This window comes from Xyrauchen texanus, chromosome 48 (genome assembly GCF_025860055.1).
Source record: "Xyrauchen texanus isolate HMW12.3.18 chromosome 48, RBS_HiC_50CHRs, whole genome shotgun sequence".
Lineage (NCBI taxonomy): Eukaryota > Metazoa > Chordata > Actinopteri > Cypriniformes > Catostomidae > Xyrauchen > Xyrauchen texanus.
This window is the reverse complement of record NC_068323.1, coordinates 13,969,160-13,984,484: the sequence shown is the minus strand read 5'-3', so window position 1 is coordinate 13,984,484 and position 15,325 is coordinate 13,969,160. Positions and strand designations below refer to the sequence as shown.

General features: G+C 43.4%; 1 protein-coding gene across 1 annotated transcript; it reads right to left on the bottom strand.

Moving 5' to 3' along the window:
• Window positions 1–2,902: 2,902 nt before the first annotated feature.
• On the bottom strand, window positions 2,903–10,446 carry LOC127639935 (granzyme G-like). Its single transcript, XM_052122279.1, has 6 exons — window positions 8,803–10,446; window positions 4,377–5,157; window positions 4,122–4,272; window positions 3,892–4,027; window positions 3,419–3,682; window positions 2,903–3,129 (listed from the first exon to the last, which is right to left on the bottom strand). Exons 2-6 carry the CDS (start codon window positions 4,438–4,440, stop codon window positions 2,974–2,976), a joined length of 771 nt encoding a protein of 256 aa, XP_051978239.1. The 5' UTR covers window positions 4,441–5,157; window positions 8,803–10,446; the 3' UTR covers window positions 2,903–2,973.
• Window positions 10,447–15,325: the final 4,879 nt, after the last annotated feature.

The following is a 15,325-nucleotide window of genomic DNA, read 5'->3' as shown; positions in this document are numbered from 1 at the left end:
AACCTAGTCTTTTAAAAGCAGAGTAAAACAGTGTGGAATCCTAGCCCCCCCTTGCCCAGATTGAAAACCCCTGGTCTAGATTTTGAATGTTAACCTTACGAAAAAATCTAGGCCTATATCTTCGTTCCACATCAAAGTTTTACTTGGTATCACTAATTCGTTTGACCACTGAGTAATACCACATCAGGGTAGATCTTAACTCCTCTTTGCATGTCTTGGCTCATTTTGATAGATTAGCTGTGGATAAACATATAGCCAGAGCATGTTTGGAAGAAAATGGCCTATAAAGCTCTGCAGAGCCCTGTTTAAAAGAAAGGAAATATAGCCACTATCTTTAAAAATCTTAACTAGACCAGGGGTGTTCAAACTTTTTGATGACAAGGACCCCCAAATATGATGATCCTCTTGCAAGTAAAATTAGACTGATGCCAGATGTTAAACCTAGTCTTTTAAAAAGCAGAGCAAAACAATATTAATGTAAAATATAGTATCTCTCTCTCTCTCTGTGTGTAACCTCTTGCCTAGTTTGAAAACCCCTGAACTAGATTACTAGACCTTACGAACAAAATGTAGGCCTATATCTTCAAAAACATCAAAGTTGTACTTGGTATCACTAATTAGTTGGACCACTGATAGTGCCACAAGGATATCATGGTAGACCCTAACTCCTCTGCACATACTGACTCATTTTGAAAGTTTAGCTGTGGCTAAACACATTGCATTATCAGAACATATTGCTCTAACAGAGCGTGTTTGGAAACAAATGCTCAGGCCTGTGGGTTTTGAGCATTATGGTCTACACAGCTCTGCAGAGCCCTGTTTGAAACAAAGTATGAGAACTCGTACTGTTACAAGAATGTAAAGGGATAGTACAGCCCAAAATAAGAATGCTGTCATAATCTGCATGCCTTCATGTTGTTCCAAACAAATAGTTGTTTGAGGGAAAGCTCTGCATGATGGCTGTTGGATTACGTAGTTGCCTGCTTTGTTGCATTTCCATAGTTTATAGACTTTGTTTATTTTTGTGCAAAAGATATACATAGTGTCTCAGGATTGTACAAGTCTAATGGCCCCGGCGCAGTTCTTAGTTCTTCACTCAAAGCCAAAAAGAAGTTGTAAACAGCTGAGCAACGACATACTGTTTGTGAATGTAGGAGCCTATTTTGAATGGCTCAGTTGCATGTTAGTATCGTATATTTTGTAGTGCATTATGCCCTTTGGATGTTTGTGTTTTGATGCATGTGTACTATTTGGATGAAAATTTATTTGCATTGAAATATGTAATTTGTTTAAACTGAGTACTGTCTCTTTAAGAATGTTTTATTAATGTGACAAAAAGTGTGATCAGTGACTTCATGCCTCATTTTATAAATATAATTCACACAATATCAGTAAAAGAAGCTGTTTTAACTACACAAGGGTGATATAAAGTAATATACTGTATATGCAGTGGATAATGTGTAATTTGTCTTGTTTACATTCTGCTAATGCGCTAAAATGCTAGTTGTGGTCATAATATGTGCCAGTTACCTGTGTTATTGGATTATTTGATGACACCTATTACTGCAAAGATGGGTGTATAAAAGAGTGTTAATGGATATAATATAGACATAATTATGATGATATCTCACATTGGGCAGATGTGTGTGACTTTCAGCTGCAGATAGCACATTAGTGAAGCAGCATATTAAACAACAGAGTGGATGGGCACTTAACAGTATTTGAGTATGTTTAATTTCTTGTGCAGAATAATTAAACAAAACAAATCAAAAGTTGTTGGAAAATGTATCAACACAAACGATCGTAAAGATGTAGGGAAGTGCACAAGCATGCTATTATCTCTGTTTCTGTTGATTGAGCTCCAGGTCACACTTACCGATGATGTGGGCTAATGGTTGCAAGAAGGTGTTTAGCAGTGGATACGAAGTTTTCCTGAATGTTCATGCTGACGAGCTGTTCCGAATCACCGAAACAAACTTTTTAATATGAACAATACACATAAACACAATTGTTTTGGCCAGATTTTGTTCTAAATGATGTCACCCATTGTTTCTTCAATTTTGAATTGAATATGCTGGGGCCTTAAATTCAAGGCTTTGACTCTGGCTTTCAGAACAGCCAGCTGAACCGCACCCTCTTACTTCAGTTCACTTCTTAAGGTCTATGCTCCAACTCGCTGTCTGCGCTCTATGAATGAGTGACGCCTGGTGGTCCCATCACAAAGAGGCCCAAAGTCTATTTCACGATAATTTCTCTGCTCCTCTGTGGTGGAATGAACTTCCAACCTCCACACGATCTGCTGTTACCTTCTCAACATTCAAGAACCAGCTGAAAACACCTCTGTTTTGTGGGCACTTAACCACAAGTTGCACTTAATGTAGAAAAAAAAGGTCACTTCTGTGCTAGCATCTTTAGTACTCCAGCCACTGTGAGAACCTGGCAGTCCTATACTGCAGAAGTTGTTAACATTTGTATGACAAATTGCTTGCTATGTGTCTCATTTGTGAGTCGCTTTGGATAAAAGTGTCTGCTAAATGACTAAATGTAAATGACCTTCTATGAATGGAGTGCTTTGCAGTAGAGAGTTTGAACAGACAAATAGATTCTACAGATGTGTCTTTAGGGCTCAGCTTAACAAAAATATATTTTGCTTTTTTCAATCTGTTTATATTTTATGAGAGCCTTGCGTAACTTAGTTTATGCTGTTGCTGAACTTTTTCTGTGGTTTAGTATCAAACAGCCCCTCAGCGGTTTCGCTTTCTTTGCAGTGGCACTTCAGAAAGGAAGAAAGAAATGCAGGGTCACTGCTTATTAAGCAGTCTATTTTAAGCAAATGTATCCTGACACTGTTTCATAATCTTTTTCAATTTTATTGAAAAGCGTTTACAAAACATAAGAGGGACACAATACAAGCTTCCATGATTGAGATTAACTAATTGCAAAATAAAACAATTAAGTAGCATTGGCATTAAATCAAGCACCTCCATTGATCACCTTCTTGATCCAGGGTAAATATTTTGAAATCTGGGTGTAAATGTTAGGAATATTTGGGTAGTCACAGCGGCCCAGGTTGAAAGAGACCACACCCACTGCAATTCCACTGCACACCAAAGGTCCACCTGAATCACCCTGCAATAGGAATGTTTTAGTGTGGATTTCATTTTTACTGCAATTGTCACCCTTTTTTCCTCTCAAGTTGAGCAAAGCTGTGTCAAAACCCATCTGTCACAGGACAAATCATCATCTAAAAAGACCTGATTTCAGTCATATCTCAATCATGACTCAATGTTGCATTTTGCCTTTGTATGACAGAAGTAACAATCAGATTTCTCTTGAGTTTGGGAAGAATACAGACTCACAAGCAATGCTGATGTCAGGTTAAGAAAAAGCATTCACCAAAATATTGCTGTTGACTTACCTGGCATGCACCACTTTTGGTCTCGAAACCCCCAGCGCACAGAATGTTGTCAGGGAGGTTTACTTTCACTTTTCTCCACATCGTCTGGCAGACGGTGAAGTTGATGGTGGACACGTCTGTCACTAGCAGATCATTCACCACATTGTGCTGCTCGGTTTTGCCCCATCCTGCAACTAGGCACTTGGATTTTGGCTTTATTGGTTTGTCCTTTCTTGGGATTTTGACTATTTTCACACCCTTGCTTGTTTTCAGTTTCCTAGACAGCTTAAAGTTTTCACAAAATAAAAGTGTTCTCTCATTATGTATTAATAAAAGCATGTAAAACAATGTTCATCTGCAAGTGAAAATGAAAGGACGTCAAATTCATTACATTGTGAAAAAGGTTAAATTTACTTTAATTCAGGAGATTACAAGTCAATATTTTAAGTCCGTAGAGTTCAGCTGATAAACCCCTAATTTAGGGCATAAAGTACCTTGAGAAGCATGATATCATTCCCATTTTTGGGATTTTTGAAGGATGGGTGCTTATGTTTATTTTGCACTGTAAATCTCAAACGTGCCTCCTCTGGACCAATGTTGTGGGTACCCAGGATCACTGTCATGTTGCCACTTATTCATAATATAACATAATTGCAGATTAGGAAACAGTTTTGTTGTACAACAACCATGTTCTGATGTAATGGTAGGCTAAGTAATGTTTTACCTTTTATCACAGTGTGCAGCTGTGAGCACATAACTTGGATCAATCAGGAATCCTCCACATTTGTGCTTTCCGTCAATCTGCACTGATGCCAGGTACTGCAGGGAGTTCTTCTTGGCTTTTTTCCCATTGATAATATCAGCTCCAAATGTACCTAAAACAATGGAAGAGGCAAAAAATACAACATTTAGTCACCCGGTTCAGATGATTCAAATATTTCATTCTCATAGCATCTTAGTAAGGCATGATTCTACTTACCAGTCAGTGTCAAGCTTGTTAAAGCCACAGTGAGCAACAGGCTGTAAGTTGCACTCATCTTCATAGTAAGATGATGCTGCTGATACCACCACAGTCATTTATATAGGTTTCTACAGAACCACCTATTCAGAGAGCTGGACTGCCCATGGCACTTCCTTTCTATTTGGGGTAGGGGGCTGGGGTATATTGACTATAGAAGTTTTTGAAAAGTTTAAACATTAAACCGTATAGAATGATGACAATTAGTATGTTGATTAAAACTGTCTAGTCAAACTATCTAGTTACTGGCTGTCTTAGCTCATCACTTCAGGGCACATTAAGTAGTCATGATCTACATTTTGCAGATCAAAGAAAATAGGGCCTACTAGGATCTATTCAGTGTTGAGCAAGCTACTCAGAAATGTAGCTAAGGTACCAATTACTCTACAGAAAGAAATTGTATCTAAATCAGTTCCCTAGTTCAGCAGTCAGGGCACTGATCAGGGAGATGGCCATTTTAAATGCAGTCACAATCGCAAAATCGTTCCACTACACTGAAAAGTTAGTTCCCTATTAAATCCCACAATGCACTGTAAAAACCAGGCGGCATCGTTGCTCACTATGTTCCCTTACCAGAAACATCTCCATGTCTTCTGAAGTCTCTCAAGCCATTAGAAGATGCGATGTCAAAGACTTATTTTCTCTTTAAAAGTAATTGTGGCAGCGGGGGCGTGGTCAAGCGCCCGTCCGGGAGAGAAAAGCGGTAAGGGCGCTCACACCTGAGCCAAATTATGTCTAACACCTGTCTCTAATTGCAGTAGAGCGAGGAGAGCGGATAAAAAGCCAGCAGCCACAGAGCATGGAGAGAGAGAGACCGACAGCAAACCCAGCGTTTGAGTCCTCATTGTATTGTGTGTGTGTATGTTACTACTGCTGTCACCAAAAAGGGAATTAAAAGGCTTACCGTGTGCTGAAGACCTGTTTCCTGTCCTCCATCCTTTAACTGTTCTACACTGGTGTCGAAACCCGGGAAGCTATTAGGAACACCTGTTCTTGTTCCAAATTATGGAACAGAATCGCCCCATAGAGTCCTCCCAGCTGGCGGAAGTCCTCCAGTCCCTCGCTACTCTTCATCAGGGCCACCAACAGGCTCTGGTGGAGCTCCGACAGGACCAGGATCGCCGGTTCTTTGAGATAATGCGGGCTCAAGCAGAGGACCGGCTTGCCATCCGAGCCTCCTCAGCCAGGAGGCTGCCCCAGACGCAGCCGCGACCCCGGACCCCAGCGTCACCCTGCCCCTGCCCTCGCTACAGAAGATGGGGCGGCAGATGATCCAGAGGCGTTCCTGGACCTCTTCGAACGCACGGCGGAAATTTGGGGTTGGCCCCGCGACCAGTGGGCAGCCCGCCTCGTCCCTCTCTTGTCCGGGAAGCACAGCTCGCGGCACAACAGCTGCCGGCAGCAAGCCTCCTGGCTTACACCGATCTGAGGAGAGCCATCCTGCAACGGGTTGGTCGGAGTCCGGAAGAAAGTCGCCAGCTCTTCCGGGCCTTGAAGCTGGATAAATCCGACCGCCCGCTTATGCGTTAGCCCAGCGGCTCCGTGGATGCCTGTCGGAGGTGGCTGCTCGCGCGGGACCGCGACGTCGAGGAGCTAGTCGATCAGGTGGTACTGGAGCAGTTTGTCCAGCGTTTGCCCGGAAAACGGCGGAGTGGGTCCAGTGCCACCGCCCGGCGTCGCTGGAGGAAGCCGTGCGACTCGCGGAGGACCACATGGCGGCGATTCCCAGGGCGGATGAGCCCTCTCTCTCTCCTCCCCTTCCCCTGTGCCTTCCCCTGTTTTCTTCCCTCCCCTCTTCCCTCTCGCTCTGCTCTCTCCCCAGGGCCCGTTCCTGCCCCCGCAGGCGCGGAGGACTCATGAGACCAGCTTCCCGGCCGTGGGAACACCCGCCTAGCCCTTCCCGTCCTTCAGCCGCTCTCCTCCTCAGGTGGGGGCACCCGCCAGCGCAGGTGCGGCCGCAGCGCCTGGGCGGTCTGCTGGAGGTGCGGAGACCCGGACCACTTCCGGGATCAGTGTCGCTGATGGAAATAGGGACAGTGGTGCGGGTCTCTGATGTCCCGCAGGCTGCCCCGATCGGGCTGGAGCGTGCAGATTCGGTAAGGATCCAGGGGGTACATACCAAGCTTTGTTGGATACCGGCTGTAACCAGACCACCATCCACCAACGCTTGGTTCAACCCGAGGCTCTGGGCTCAGCTAAACTGGTGAGGGTGAGGTGTGTGCATGGGGATATTCACAAGTATCCCGTGGTGACTCTGGCGATCAAATTCGGAGAGAAAGACATAGTGTGGAGGCAGCGGTTAGTTCCGCCTCACCCATCCGCTAATTTTGGGTACTGATTGGCCGAATTTTAGAAAGTTATTGGAGGGAGTTTGTGCGGATGGGTCCTGCATGAAAGTGAAGGGATGTGTGATGTGCGATGCTTTGGCGGGAGGCGGAGCCGGGGCCGTCCTCTGCTGCTCGAATGGCGTGGGAAGGGGCGAGGTGGTCGCCCCTCCTCTCCGGAATTCCGGAGAGGACTTCCCTTGGAGCAGTCGCGGGATGAAACCCTTAAGCACGCTTTTGACCAAGTGAGAGTAATCGATGGTCAACAACTCCGGCCGGGTGTCGCCGTTTCATATCCGTATTTTTTGCTTATTAAAGATCGGTTATACAGAGTGACGCAGGACGCTCAAACAAAGGAGGAAGTAACGCAATTATTGATTCCACGGAGCCGCCGGGAAATGGTTTTCCAGGCGGCTCACTATAATCCCATGGCCGGTCACCTAGGGGAACGGAAAACACTTCTCCGTCTAATAGCCCGTTTCTATAGTTCCGGAGAGGGCGGAGCTCGGACCGGAGATAAACAAAAACTACAATCTCAACACTCCGGTTACTTGTGGAGACCAACTCTCACCGCGGCAGCTCACAGAGGTTTCTGAATTACAAAAGGAATTTGCGGATGTGTTTTCCCCTCTACCGGGCCGTACAAACATCATACAGCACTACATCGAGACCGAGCCGGGCGCGGTGGTGCGTTGCCGCCCTATCAGCTTACCGAACATAAAAAGAAAATAGTGCGGGAAGAATTAGATGCGATGCTTGATATGGACGTAATAGAGGAATCCCACAGTGATTGGTCCAGCCCGGTTGTTCTTGTTCCCAAGAGTGATGGGTCTGTTCGATTCTGTGTGGATTACAGAAAAGTCAACGCGGTGTCTAAATTTGGCGCGTACCCAATGCCCCGTGTTGATGAACTGCTTTCGATCGGTTAGGTACTGCTCGATTTTATTCGACCTTGGATTTAACGAAGGGTTATTGGCAGATCCCCTTGACACCAATGTCCCGTGAGAAAACAGCCTTCACTACGCCGTTTGATTACACCAATTTGTGGCGCTTCCTTTCGGTTTGTTTGGGGCACCAGCCACGTTTCAGCGACTCATGGATCAGATCCTCAGACCGCACACGCGTGCGCCGCTGCCTATTTAGATGATATTATCATTTATAGCAATGATTGGCAGCGGCACATGCAACATCTGAGGGCCGATCCTGAGATCGCTGCGGCAGGCGGGCTCACAGCAAACCCAAGAAGTCTTGCGGTTGAGCGTGTGGAGATGCGGTATCTGGGGTTCCACTTGGGTCATGGCCAGGTGCGTCCCCAAATTGATAAGACCACGGCGATTGCGACTTGCCCTAGACCTAAGACCAAAAAGGGGTGAGGCAGTTCCTGGGGCTGGCTGGCTATTACAGAAGATTTGTGCCTAATTATTCGGACGTCACCAGCCCGCTGACTGACCTCACTAAAAAGGGGCTCCAGATCCGGTCCAATGGTCAGAACAGTGCCAACAGGCGTTTACGCAGATTAAAGCTGCACTTTGTGGGGGCAGCTTTTGCATGCACCTGACTTCTCTCTCCCTTTTGTATTGCAGGCCGGACGCTTCAGACAGAGGGCTGGGGGCGTACTCTGCAGGTGGTGGAGGGAGAGGAGTGCCGGTGCTCTACATTAGCCGGAAGCTCTCCTTAAGGGAGACTAAGTACAGCACCGTAGAGAAGGAGTGTCTGGCCATCAAGTGGGCGGTCCTCACCCTCCGATACTACCTGCTGGGGCGGGCCTTCACCCTCTGCTCGGATCATGCCCCACTGCAGTGGCTCCACCGCATGAAAGATACTAGCGCCCGGATCACCCGTTGGTATCTGGCCCTCCAGCCTTTTAAGTTCAAGGTGGTCCACAGACCGGGGTGCAGATGGCTGCCGCTGACTTCCTCTCCAGAAATGGGGGAGTGGTAGGCAGGCGGATGACGCCCGGCCTGAGTCGGGCGGTGGGGGTATGTGGCAGCGGGCGTGGTCAAGCGCCCGTCCGGAGAGAAAGCGGTAAGGCGCTCACACCTGAGCCAAATTATGTCTAACACCTGTCTCTAATTGCAGTAGAGCGAGGAGAGCGGATAAAAGGCCAGCAGCCACAGAGCATGGAGAGAGAGAGACCGACAGCAAACCCAGCGTTTGAGTCCTCATTGTATTGTGTGTGTGTATGTTACTACTGCTGTCACCAAAAAGGGAATTAAAAGGCTTACCGTGTGCTGAAGACCTGTTTCCTGTCCTCCATCCTTTAACTGTTCTACAGTAATGTTGGTCATCCATAGTTACCATGAAAGGGAAACAATCTTTTAAATGTTAAAGTTGTTAAAAGTAGGTTTAAAATGCACTCCTTTTATTTCTTTATTAATGTAATTTGACTTGCATAATAACACAACATTTGAAAATCTTCAACGAAAATGAACGATAGTGTCATTTATACAGCGATGGTGCTGATTAATAACAGCTGCGCTTGAATGCACGAGCTTGTTATCGTGCTGCAGGTGATTGAGTCATAAGTGTAACAAAGTTCAGTGGATGAACATACTTGCCAGTGCCCGAATTCATTTTCACCATATACTGATTCATGACATAGTGAGCTATAGGGAGCTAATTGTGATGAACCCAAAAACTGACAAGCTACAAGCTACTACAGAGAGCAAAGTCCGCTACAAGCTACATGACTAAAGTAACTTGCTTGATATAAGCTACTTTTATCTAACTTATCATATTATTTAAATATCCATCCATCCATCCATCGTCAACCGCTTATCCTATGTACAGGGTCGCGGGGGGCTGGAGCCTAACCCAGCTAACATTGGGCGAAAGGCGGGGGACACCCTGGACAGGTCGCCAGTCCATCGCAGATTATTTAAATATGATATACTAAAAATAATCAGTTGCAGTTATTGGATGGCAATGTCATGAGAATACCACAGTAACCACTGTACATGTAAGCTACTATTTCAAAAGCTCCACATGCAGCGGTTGAGGTTGAGTTTAATAAAGACATTTGCTGCATCTCAATGTGCACACTATCCACCCTAAATAGTATATTAGATAAGAAGTATGTCTCAAATAGTAGTATGTTTAGAAAAAGGGTTCCAAAGTAGCCCGAATGGTCTAAAACGTCTGGTAGATTTGCGAAGTGTGGATCCGTGCACGCTTTTTTGGCTAATATTGCCCACAATTCCTTGCTCAACGGAAGAGGAGTTTGATGGTTCGCTTTAGAGCTACAACTGTGAAACTTGAAAAACTACAAACACGGTGATGACGACGGCGCTTCATAAGTTCTTAAATGTTTTCACATCTTATGCGTCACGTAAGTTTAATGGTAAACGCTGTGAAAAGAAACTTAATTGACACTGTAAGACGACGATGCTCCTTGCTATATTGCGAAGAATCGGCTACACTATTATACAATGAACAAAAAAGGGTTTGAGTGATAAATAATTATTATAATCTTACTTGCAAGCTTTTATTTCCATCTACTGTATTTGTATTGCTTATGGAATATATATGGTGTTTTTAAGAACTTTCTTTCTTGAAAATAATCGTTAAGTAAAATTGTCAGCACTATGTGGATTAAAAATGGTAAAATCTTAAACAGAAACAATCAAATTAACATAATTGTATGTTCTCATTTTATCTTTGCCATTTATTGTATCACAGTGAAATAGCAGAGATCAGATTCCCTTTCAATGGACTGCTGAATGATGTAACCATGTGTGATGCTTCAAAAGACAAAAACAATAAAAGAAGTGATCCAGCACAGTGTCATGGAATTGTTCTGTCTTTCTGAATTGTTTATGACATTCAAGATATGAAAGATAAAACTATCCAGATAGCAAGGAGATGTTGATTCAACAGCTACTTTTAGTTGTAAAGTTCAGGATCAGTCGTCGATTACATTTTCAATGTTGAATCAACATTCACTATTTGGTCGGTACATCAGAACGTTGTTAGGTCGAAAATGAAAATGAACATATATTCAACGTCTAAATGAGGAATGCGCTACACAGGAAGCCTCGGGAGCTGAAACTCAGTTATGGTAAGGTTCATTACATTCCGACACACACTCTAAACAGTTGACCAATCACAACAAATTGTTAGATGGCCCCAGCCGAATCGAATAATCTGTGGAGAGAAAACATAGAGAGAAAAGGCCGCGGCTGGCACGGCCTGCTCCCATGCTAGTTATGTCACTTCCCCCCCTCAGGGATGTGGGGAACTACGTGACGTCTTTTGGGGTATTGGGGGAGGTTACGTGCAGTCAGATGCACCTGCTATTACGCACGCAGCAGCCTGCTTGCACCTGCATCAGCAGTTCACGTAACATGGTTCAGCTGTTGTGGCGTTTTTCGATTGGAAACCCTAGTGTCACTACATCGACACAACGACGAGTGAGTGACCGAAAGGGAACATCATGGTTACTGTCGTAACCTCCATTCCCTGATGGAGGGAAAGAGACGTTGTGTCCCTCTTGACACAACACTGTACTAGACGTTGAAATGGCCGGACCTTGTCTCGGCTTCTCAGCACAAAACATGAATGGAATTGCATTCCAGCTCCTTTTATACCCGTATGTCCAGGGGAGTGGCATGCAAATTCCACTCGTGAACGATGTAGATTCAACACGACTTCGATGAGATACTGAATCAATGTCGTTTCGATGCAGCAAGAGACATGGATTCTATGTGATTTATCTGGGTTAATTTTTTACCTTAGTTGATTATGAATAAGATCAATTTCATAATAAATCTATATATGTATAAATATATATATCATGTTTTACTTACTATATTAAATTTTATCTGCAATTGTGAACTTCACATATTCAGTGGAGATAATGATAGCAAAATACTGTATATTAGACCTGCGATCTTCAACGCCATGCTGCTTCTTCGTTCCAATACAGCTGGAATCATTATGGGGTAGTGTAAATTAAATTATGAATGAATGATAGTAAAAATTAAATGAAGAACGTGTATGTCATGACAACAGTTACAGGAAGATTGACAGGATGGTGTGGTCACAGGATGCATGTAATACACGACCAAGCAGACTGTTGTTTTAAGAGGTAATTTTATGACATGATATTATGTCTCAATACTTGCACACACTCTAGCTACACACTAAAAATGTTACACTTTTCCATAAAAAGTAGATACTCTAAGGGTATATTATAAGTAGGCCAATCGAGACTTCACAGGCAAACAAAAAGATGCAGTTGTTTCAGTTGTTTGAAGGTTCCAAATGAACGGCAATAGCCATTGGGTAAGCAAGTGAAAAAAGTCCAGAGATGGGCATGGCACCACGGCACATACCGTGTGTTAATCACCCCTTCCTGCTGTCAGACTTTCAAACCTTGGACAGACCTCTGTTTTCTGGGACTGGAGTCCCTTACAGAAGGTGTCCAGATGTGTCGTGGTCACCACAGACGCCTCTCAACTGGGTTTGTGTGCCGTGTGCAATGGGCATGCAGCCGCTGGCTCCTGGATAGGGCCCCGGCTGTATTGGCACATCAACTGCCTAGAGTTGCTGGCTGTATTCCTTGCCCTGCAGATGTTTCTCCCACTGATCAGGGGCAAGCACGTCTTGATCCGTTTAGACAGCACATTAACGGTAGCATACATAAATCGCCAATGCGCTTGCACTCTCATCATATGTCACAAATCGCCCGCCATCTGCTCCTTTGGAGTCAGCAGCGACTTCAAAACTGCTGCCCTGGAAATCTTCAAACCCACATATTGATTATGCATTTCTAAATGCTGTTTTTCCATTTTCAACTTTTCATTAGTTGGTGACAGTGTTCTTATGCAAACACTGCTCAGGAAACACATCTGTTTTTTTTCTGCTGGTCAGTCCTAGGAGACCAGCTGGCACCAGTTATCAGTCTGGATGACCTGCTTAAACCTTCTAAGACCAGACCATGTATTTCAGGGTAGACCCTAACTCCTCTTTACATGTCTTGACTCATTTTGAAACTTTAGCTGTGGCTAAACACATCACATTACCAGAATATCTTGTTCTACCAGCTGGCACCAGTTTTTAGTCTGGGACACCTGCTTAAACCTACTAAGACCAGACAATTAGCTTAGGCTGGTTTAAAGTAGAGTAAAACCGTAATAATGTCAAATTCAGTCATTTGTTTTATACTTTTTTTCCTCTGAACTTTTCGGTGTAACTTTTAGCACCCCCTTGGTGTCCCTGGACCCCAGTTTAAACTGAACAAGACTACATGTTATACTTTCAAACAAATCTAGGCCTAAAGCTTCTTCCAACATCACAGTATTACTCGGTAACACTGTTCAATTGTACCACTGAGTAATGCTACATATATATCAAGGTAGACCCTAACTCCTCTTTACATGTCGTGACTCATTTTGAAAGTTTAGTTGTGGCTAAACACATCACATTACCAGAATATCTTGCTCTAAAGAGCATGTGCTTGGAAAAACTGTTCAGGCCTGTGGGTTTTGTACGTTATGGCCTACACAGCTCTGCAGAGGCCCATTTGAAACAAAGGAAATAGCCACTAATATCAGGCAGCGACTGATGAGAACTCATACTGTTACAAGAATTAAAATCGAATCGAGTTCAACCAAAAATTAAAATTCTGTAATTTACACACCCTCTTATTGCTCCAAACCTTTGTGACTTACTTTCTTCAATGGAACCTCTCTGAATGATGTTTAATGGACTGAGTAGTTTCCGGCTTTGTTGCATTTTTTAGGTCCTTTATAAAATATATAAATTTCTTTGTGTCCATCTAAAGAACATCATATTGCCCAAGGAGCACATGAGACTTAATGACCTTCGATGAATGTAGTGTATTGTTGTAGAGAGCTTGTATAGACAGTCTGACAAATCAGTTCTGTGTCTTTTGAGCCCTTGAAACTAAGCTCAACAAAAATGTACTTGTGTTTTCTGAGGGCACGGATGTGTCTCCTGGCACATTTTTCACATTGTTCTATCTATTTTTGTTTTATGAGGCCCTTGTGTAACTTAGGATTTGGTGGGGAACTTTTATGGTGGTTTAGTATCAAACAGCACCCCGAATGATTTCACTTTCTATGAAGTGGAATTTCAGATAGGAAGTAAGAAATGCATAGTCACTGCTAATCAAGCTATAACTGCAGATATTTAAGTAAAAGTGTCTCTGACATTATCTTTTAAATCTTTATTGAAAAGCATTTAGAAATCATTGGCATGACACAATAAAAGCTTCAAGAATGTGTTTAAATCAAGCCTCTCTAATTGATTTTCAATTCAGCGTGTATATTTTGAAATATCATTGTAAATGCTGGGAGCTTTCTTGACTGGACCGTTTCTGAAAGAGACAACATCTGTTGCAATCCCTCTGCACAGAGTCCACCTGAATCACCCTGAAATGGGAATTTTATTGAGATGTAATACCAGTCATACTTGTCACGTTCAAACAGGTTATCGGAAAGGGTTGGGGCTTTCTCTAAGAATGAATTGCGACACAGTAAAACAACATTTATATTGATATTTACGAATACAGAGAACAAACAGTGCTGAATACAGTGGAAATTAACCTACAATAAACAAACAAAAGGCTGTATTTTTGAGAGGCTCTGACAACCTCAGAATAAACAGGTCTATCAGGAGGCAGTGGTCGGTCGAGATGCTGGGACATGTTTAAAAGATTAGGTGGGGGGGGGGGTGCATCCCCGTCCAGCTGCTCTCTTTGCAACCAGGATGGGCTGCTACGAGATCTAGAGCTCCGCTTTTCTCTTCTCCTGAGGATTTTTGAAGTTTAATGTTTAACACCATCATCAAAACTATAGATCATAGTATATTTGTTTAGGTCTGTGTATTTAAGGAAATGTAAATGATGAATATCAGGTTCATACATATTTGTTTAGATTATTCTTATATCTAGAATCTGCAGATACGCTTTACGTTTTATTTATCTGTAAATAGGCTTTACGTTGTGTCTAAGAAACCCCCCTTACTTGTAGTACAATCAATGTAATTCATGGACTCGGTTAGCCTATTGCTTATATAAAACAGCAGCTAAAGATCTATAATAAAAGACACCAGTGTACAACAAACACTTACATTGGTTTCCGGTGACGCCTTGCGAGGAGCGGACGTGTAGGTGACAAGCTCTGCACACTTTACTATTTTTTATTGTTATTTTTGTGTTATAATCTGGGGAGATTTGATACACCCTGCTACATATTTGCTCTTTGAAGTCAATATGTCAAAAAATTCTAAATCCTCAGGCTCTGGAGATATTCAAAGATATTTACGTGTTCAAGCTGAAACCTCTGACGGGCCTGGAGACCGGGGAATCAGTTTGAATGGTGCGGCAGGAGAAATTCAGCGTCAGCTGTCCATCATGTTTGTGATGCTGATGAAAGTTGTCACTGACTTAGAAGGTCTCGCTGTAATACATCGATCGGTTATGAGTTGGTTTCAAGAGTGGCAGATGCTGAGAAGCGGATCGATTATCTAGAGTCATCGGAGAGGGAATTATCTGATTATCCACTTGCGACCAAAGTTGATTTGGAACACAGTCTTCCCAAGATTTTGTTTTATTATTATTAT

Bases quoted from the DNA above. Each gene is read 5' to 3' on its own strand.
- LOC127639935 (XM_052122279.1), bottom strand. From the start codon at position 4,440: ATGAAGATGAGTGCAACTTACAGCCTGTTGCTCACTGTGGCTTTAACA. The intron at 4,028-4,121 runs GTAAAACATTAC...ATTATGAATAAG, and splicing joins GCTGCACACTGTGATAAAAG to TGGCAACATGACAGTGATCC. The intron at 3,683-3,891 runs GTACTTTATGCC...GAAAACTTTAAG, and splicing joins ATGATATCATGCTTCTCAAG to CTGTCTAGGAAACTGAAAAC.